The following is a 7531-nucleotide window of genomic DNA, read 5'->3' on the forward strand; positions in this document are numbered from 1 at the left end:
TGTATTATTTGTTAAGTATCGTACGATAAGGTGTAAGGAAAGTTGATGCAAGTATTTGCTATGCTCAACCAATACATCAAAATTGAGCTATCTACCTGTGATGAAAGTAGTAATACAAGGATAACGTGGAAAAATTCAAATGCACAGTTCATTACATAAACGTACACTATCGTGAATACATGATTGAATAGTTGATAAATATTCGTAGAAGAATAATTTTATGCTTTTTTAATTGTTTAATGTTAAATATTCATAAGGTAAGAAAAGTATTAAACATGTTACACGAAATAGCGAATAATGTTTTAACGAGGAGAAGTAAAATAAAACATTTTTCGGAAAACATTTTCTTATTCCCTTCTTTTTTTTTCTTCTTTCGAAATGTAACATCTATTATGAAATATAAATCGATATTTATGGAACTATACATAAGAATAAAGGAGATATGCGTGTCGTGTGATATACAATTATGATAAAGTCCGTTCTAAAGAAGGTATGAGAGCCTAATCAAATTAAAACAACGTCATTGAAAGTCTAACCCCACTCCTTCTTCATGATATGATACATACTGTACTCTGTACTGCATGATACAGCGTTCAGTTTAAAAGAACTGTCCACTTGTTAAGTCTTAATAAGTTTAAATGTTGCACATTGACTGAGTCCTTCTTTAGAGCCTAATATTTCGAGTTTACTTATTATATTTAATTTTATTATTGTAACAAACAATATTTCTATCGCGATGTCTATTGCAACGAAAGGTATGTACTACAGAGAAACAATAATTTCTTGTTATATTTTCAGTTTACTTTCTCTTGATAACATCGACGGTTTACTTGTGAAATAAATTTTTTAATTACTATTAAACTTTTGAATCTTTCAAACAAATGGGGTAGAATAGAAAATTATCAAAACAATAATAAGATATTCCTGAAACAATTGCATTCCAAAATATTTCGATACACTGTGCAAATTTCATTGTAGATTGCATGAACACAAATTAACATGTATATATGTCATAAACTTTCACGATACAATGTAGTAGAAATTTATTAACAATGAATGGTATTTTGAATTAGTAAAAAGTGAAAACAACCGATGTGCTGGTAATTACATAAAACGAACATTTTGTTTCAAAGGTCCTTTTTATCTTCAGCGATGTTTACAAACAGTACAATTTTATTAATCTGTTTCTTGACCATTGGACCATTAGTCATGCCAGTGGTTTTCATTTAATATGTAGAACGTGAAAGTCACATAAATAATAAATTCTATATTAAAATATATTAATATCCGAGACCAATGTACTAATATAATCTATAAAAGAATTATGTAAGTGTACCTTATTAATTGCAGGTATTTTTATTGTTGCTGCAAAACGTACTCCATTTGGTACAATGGGTGGCTCGTTTGTCAACAAAAGTGCAACCGATTTATCAGTGGTTGCAGCAACAGCCGCCCTGCAATCCGCAGGATTGAAACCTGAGAAAGTAGATAGTGTTATCTTCGGTCATGTATCACCTGTATGTATATAATTAACATATTTACAAATTGATTTTTTTCATACATTTCAAATGTTCTCTGTCTAATCAATATTTATGATCATTTCTTTTGAAGGTAACATCCAAAGATGGAGCTTTACTGGCACGTCATGTTGCATTGAAGTCTGGAATACCTATCGAAAAGCCAGCTTTTTCAGTTAACAGACTATGCGGTTCTGGATTTCAATCAATAATCAGTGGTGCACATGTATGAATTGTTACAATGCTGTGCCGATAAAAAGATTATTAAATACAATTTTACACATAATAATTGTTGTAAAAGACGAGTTTTATATCTTTCAGAGTATTTTAACTGGAGAAGCCAAAATAGTTCTAACAGGAGGCGCGGAAAATATGAGTCAAGGTCCTTTTATTATAAGAAACGTTCGTTTTGGTACAGTTTTAGGACAAAATTATGATCTCGAGGATAGTTTATGGACTGGATTATATGATACTTACTGCGAATTACCTATGGGTATGACAGCAGAGAAGCTTGGAGCTCAATATGGTTTAAAAAGGGAAGAAGTAGACCAATTTGCTTTAAGAAGCCAACAGCTTTGGAAAGCTGGTAATTATCTGCCACTATTTGCATTATTATTATTATTTCTATATTCTTTAAAGTAGGATATGAGAATTAATTTTTACTAGTGATTAAGAAGAGTTCTAATATTTTCAGCCCATGATGCCGGTCGTTTCAAAGAGGAACTAACACCTGTAACATTGAAGGTGAAGAAACAAGATGTTGTCATGGACACAGACGAACATCCACGTCCTCAAACAACTCCTCAGAGCTTAGCTAAGTTACCCCCTGTTTTTAAGAAGGACGGTTTAGTCACAGCTGGTTCCGCGTCGGTGTGTTGAGTCATACTTCTTCAAAAGTAACTGTAGTATGTTATCATTGTACTTTACGTTTTCTAAATACTACTATTCTATTTTGTAGGGCATTTGCGATGGCGCGGCAACTGTTGTTTTAGCTAGCGAGGAAGCCGTTAAAGCAGAAGGACTAACACCGCTGGCTCGTCTACTAGGTTACTCAATTGTAGGTGTAGATCCTTCAATTATGGGAATTGGTCCTTCACCCGCTATCAAACAACTTCTTAAAACCACGAATAAAACGCTGGACGATATCGAACTTATTGAAGTAAAAGTTTACAAATATATTCTCTTTATCTACTCTTTTATGCTAGTCGACAAATTAGTAAATTTGTATATTTTATTTATCTAGATTAACGAAGCTTTTGGAGCTCAAGCATTATCGTGTGCTAAGGATCTAAATTTAGATATGAATAAATTAAACGTAGATGGTGGTGCTATTGCTCTTGGACATCCATTGGCTGCATCTGGTAGTAGGATTACTGGACACTTAGTGCACGAGCTTAGGTACGTTAATACTCAATAAAATTATTTTAATACTTTATGTGTTAATGATGATATTAATTAGAATGCTTTATTACTCTTACAGAAGACGAAAAAGTGGAAAATTAGGAATTGGCTCCGCCTGCATTGGTGGCGGACAAGGAATAGCTGTGATGGTAGAAGCTCTTTAATAAATCATGATCGTGAATTACGATAAAAAATTGAAATTGTGCAATTAAAATCAACGAATATCGAAAGACGTGTACTGTATCGCGTTTGTTCGCGCTTATATTTTTGATATATATATATACACTGAGAAAGAAATTGAAAAAATATATTTCTCAATTTTTATGCAAATACAAATTTTATATTATACTATTTACAATATTAATAATAATGTAATATGTTTATCAACGTTCTCGTAAATATACATATTTTAAATATTTTTCTACACGAAACTTTTTATGTTTCATAAGAGACTCAAGCGTCCGCCGAAGTTTGCAAGACTGTAAAAATGGAATACGACATACGCAAAATCTAGAAGATAAGGTTATGAATGAACAAAATATTCGTAGCGTCGTAAATGCATGCACTTACTCGAACAAATGTCTGTAAAGATAACTCCATAATATTTCCAGCGCTTAAGATAAGAGGACGTTGAGCTCTTATCATTATAATTTGTATCCCCTGTTTGAAGTTTTTAGTTTTATGCCACCACTCGTTCGAATAGCTGGCGAAAATTAAATTGACGCTCTGTAAATGTGATTTTTCAGCAGAATTGTCTTGCTTTTGATTATCGAATATCATGGGACGATAACGTACATGAAGATATAATTCGTTGCCGTGCCAACAGAATATAAATATTTGGTACGTCATGCAGCACATATACATCACCATGCCAAAGAGAATGGACGGAATATAAACTTTCATCTGTGAACGCGACAAATGCACAATTTCATAGATCGGAGAGAAACAATAATTAATACGTACGATGTACCTGTGCTATATTGAATGCTATCAAACAGATAATAATACAATTTACTAGAAATTGAAGGAATATCGCAGTACCGAATATACTTTGGATCTCTTTGGAGAAACTGAAAGTATTAGAGACTACAGACTTAATTAAAATTGCGTCCTGAAAAGTCTTCATTCTTCCTTATGAACTTACTCAAATATCATATTACTGTGCTCAACGCAGCGTTTCAAATCTTTATACGCTCCATGGCAAGAATCTTCTGTACATTTCTTTCCATCAACGATATCTTTCGAAATAGATTGTCTCTTTGTTTCGTTGTTTATCGAAGCAATGTTCTGATTTAAAATCGTTAGCTGGCAACAAGCAATTGTGATCAAACCCGTTATCATAGTATCTATCGCTACGTTATTGAAGCAACAGATAATGATCGTTATAGCTTGATCTAACGAAGTGATCTCGAAGGCTGGCGTGTTCGTTACGTTATAAGGATACCATCCTTCCATTGGCAATTGTTTGGATCTTCCAGTGAGTAAATCAGCGATCGGCGTGAAGCCCCAAGTGAATACAGCCATACCACCGAAGCTCTGATAGGCGATGTGGTGAAAGATACCTTGCCAAGTATAACGCGTCACTATGCACCTGTATTTCGCGTTATCGCGGCTAAACATTTCGCTTTCCGTAACGTCGACTAGATTTTGGATGCGCTTATGTCGATGGAGAATAAACAACACCTACGCGTAAACGTAATAATTATTTAACGCGTTGGTCGCCACTCATATACGGGTGACAGAGATTTTTACTGAAAAACTAAAAAGTGTTATAAAAATGTTAAGGAAAATAAATCTAGACCGAATAGAGTTGTAAAATGGAGAGATAAAATAGAGTTATACTTCCAATTGTACAAAAACTAACGTTGACCTTTGTAAATAGTTTTATGAGTATTTCTCTGGGACTGAAAGTGTTAGAATAAAATTTTAAGGAAAAAAAAACGACAAAAATAAGATGTGCGATGGCCGGGAATCGAACCCGGATCAACTGCTTGGAAGGCAACTATGCTAACCATTACACCACCATCGCACGATATTAAGCAGTCTATATTTTGTGATAATGTATTTAGAATATATAAAGATTCAATTATTCGAGTCTTTTAAGGAACAAAAAACAGAATATTACTTGCTAAGAGATGCAAACGGAATTGTTAAATGCTCGCGAATGGTTTATACAGTCTTAAACGGTCGTTTAATCTCTCGTGACAATTCTGATACAGTGATTATAGTCTTCATAAAGTCGACCGAATAATTAAAAAAAAAAAATTATTACATTAATATAATGAATTTTGTCGCACATGTGATTCAATTAGACGAACCTTACAAGCATGGGTGATATTCGTCATAAGAATAGTTGCACCCGCGACTATTTTCTGCATGCTTCCCCAGCTCACGATAAGATACGCGATTTCGGTGGCGAGAAAAATTCCCAACAAATAAATAAAGCTGAGAACTGTATACAGCCCATACAAATACCGATATTTCACCCCCGAGGGCCACATGCCCATGTAATAAATCATCGACAGGCTAATTTTCAAATGTTTATTCGGCGCAATGTCCCTAAGTCTCGTTCGTCCCGTCTTAGATACGTCCATCATCTTGCACGAACCGTTCTCGAGCCACAATCTTCGCTCGAACTACAAAGTACAGTTATGGGTGAAGATGTCGAGCAATTTTGAGTTATATCTAGCATTCATTGACTTCCGTTTCAGTCGTAACGTTGAAACATTTCAATTTAGAAGCTACGAAATTATAGAACGATTTTGCGATACGATAACCTGTAATCAGGTTGTATGTTATCTTGCGTTCGTCCTCGATTGTACGACGTTTGGTAGGGACAGTTGCATCGCGCTATAATCACGTCTGATCACAGGGGATACGTCGATCTTAATGTTTAACGACGAACCGATGCGTGATTCCCATGATAAATTTTGTAAATCAAAATGCAGAATCGCGAATTCCAACTATACCCAGTTCCAGTAGAAACCTTTCGACAGATATCCAGACGTAGTGTTAGATACTCTCTGATAAAAGTTTAATCCTTAGGTATTAATCTATTCTAATTAAATCTTTTCAATGTTTGGAAAGTGTTGGAAACCTGTAAAATTGTGAAATACGATCTTAATATATGTTCATTTGCAATACGTTACATTTATAGATACTAGATTTTGTAAACTGTTTACTAAATACTTTCTAAATGTAGGTCCCTTTAAAATGCTTTTGCAGTGGTCTGACCCTCTTGGTACTATAATTATTCGTTGGTTTATTAACTTTCTGCAAACAATTTAACCGCTTCAGCACTCTTGATATAAGGTTTAGATCATTGATAACATTCAGGAATGATTTTCCATACGATCTTGATTGTTATTAAATAATTATGAACATTTGCCGAGAGCGTTCTGCAAGATAGAAATCACGAGAAGTTCAAATATGGGTACAGAGTGAGTGCGAGAGAGAGAAACATGTTCGACAAGGATAGTGATTGTGGTGGCGCCATCTACTAACAGAACGCTCAAGTTTGTCGAGAAATAGTTCCAGCATTTCGCCGCTAGATGGCATCAACCTCTTACCATACGTTTACATGTAAATTAATTCATTAATTTATTTGATTAAACAATGAACGTTAACTAGAATACTCATGAAGCATTACAAAATTGACCTGTAATAGGAATTTTCGGTTTTTATTACGTTTTTGGGAATTTAAATAGCTGGCGCCATCTAGCGGCGAAACGGTGGAACTATTTCACGACAAGCTTGAGTGTTCTGTTAGTAGATGGCGCCACCACAATCGCTATCCTTGTCGCACATGTTCCGTTCTCTCTCTTTCGCTCACGTCCACTTTATCCTTGTCTTTCATATTCCTTTCTCTCTCTTTCCCTCACGCTCTCTGTATCCTGGTCTTATATATACCTTTCTCTCTCTTTCCCTGAGCTCACTTTATCCTTGTCTTTCATGTTTCTTTTTCTCTCTTTCCCTGAACTCACTCTATCCTTTTCTTATATATTCCTTTCCCTCTCTTGCACACGCAATCGAGCTTCAGGTGTTTGGCCGCGAGATGGCGAGACGGCCGCCGGTCACGAATGATAGCTATATGTCATACATGGATTCCAACATTTCCAACCATATATTATCAATTTAAAAACAAAGTCGATAGCTATCCTTATCGCACATGTTTCTCTCTCTCTCGCACTCATTCTGTACCCATACTTGAACAACTTCCGACAGTTCCCTTCACTTCTATTCATTTCCTAGCATATTTCCCTTATATTTCCCACCTTTCACTGGTACCTCTCCTCTTTGTTAAAGTGATCCTCATACAAAAAGTAAGTTTCCAGCAAAAAAATAAAAATTATAATACCAATTCGCACATTACGTTCTCCTGACACAAGAGGTAAGTATCGAGCAGAAAATAAAAATTATGATACCTACTCGCACATTTCGTTCACCTGATACAAGAGGTAAGTATCGATATTTAATTAAAAGTTGAGCTATTTCTCTGAGTATCATGTTCTCCTGATACTAAAATGTAAAATTTCCTCAGAATTTCGATATGTACCATGTATTTCTCGTGCCACCTCTTCGGACATCATGTGCTCCTGATACCAAAACGCTAA

At 34.8% G+C, this 7531-nt stretch overlaps 2 protein-coding genes and 1 non-coding gene across 6 annotated transcripts; 1 reads left to right on the forward strand and 2 right to left on the reverse strand.

Moving 5' to 3' along the window:
• The first annotated feature begins 580 nt into the window (after window positions 1-580).
• LOC128895599 (3-ketoacyl-CoA thiolase, mitochondrial) lies at window positions 581-3342 on the forward strand. Its single transcript, XM_054158325.1, has 8 exons — window positions 581-755; window positions 1351-1517; window positions 1612-1743; window positions 1839-2103; window positions 2212-2387; window positions 2476-2676; window positions 2761-2915; window positions 2998-3342. Exons 1-8 carry the CDS (start codon window positions 737-739, stop codon window positions 3080-3082), a joined length of 1200 nt encoding a protein of 399 aa, XP_054014300.1. The 5' UTR covers window positions 581-736; the 3' UTR covers window positions 3083-3342.
• LOC128895598 (odorant receptor Or2-like) lies at window positions 3178-6318 on the reverse strand. 4 transcript variants are annotated; one of them, XM_054158324.1, is made up of 6 exons: window positions 5237-6318; window positions 4063-4601; window positions 3889-3988; window positions 3714-3821; window positions 3489-3644; window positions 3178-3428 (listed from the first exon to the last, which is right to left on the reverse strand). In XM_054158324.1, the coding sequence occupies exons 1-6, from the start codon at window positions 5513-5515 to the stop codon at window positions 3372-3374; spliced, it is 1239 nt and encodes a 412-aa protein (XP_054014299.1). In that variant the 5' UTR covers window positions 5516-6318; the 3' UTR covers window positions 3178-3371. The 4 variants fall into 4 exon arrangements, with proteins under 4 accessions (XP_054014299.1, XP_054014298.1, XP_054014297.1 ...); XM_054158323.1 differs by having other exon boundaries at window positions 3178-3644; XM_054158322.1 differs by having other exon boundaries at window positions 3489-3821.
• On the reverse strand, window positions 4876-4947 carry Trnag-ucc (transfer RNA glycine (anticodon UCC)). Its single transcript has one exon. It is a non-coding gene; the product is annotated as a tRNA-Gly (tRNA).
• Window positions 6319-7531: the final 1213 nt, after the last annotated feature.

This window comes from Hylaeus anthracinus, unplaced genomic scaffold, assembly GCF_026225885.1.
Source record: "Hylaeus anthracinus isolate JK02 unplaced genomic scaffold, UHH_iyHylAnth1.0_haploid 5, whole genome shotgun sequence".
Taxonomy (NCBI): domain Eukaryota; kingdom Metazoa; phylum Arthropoda; class Insecta; order Hymenoptera; family Colletidae; genus Hylaeus; species Hylaeus anthracinus.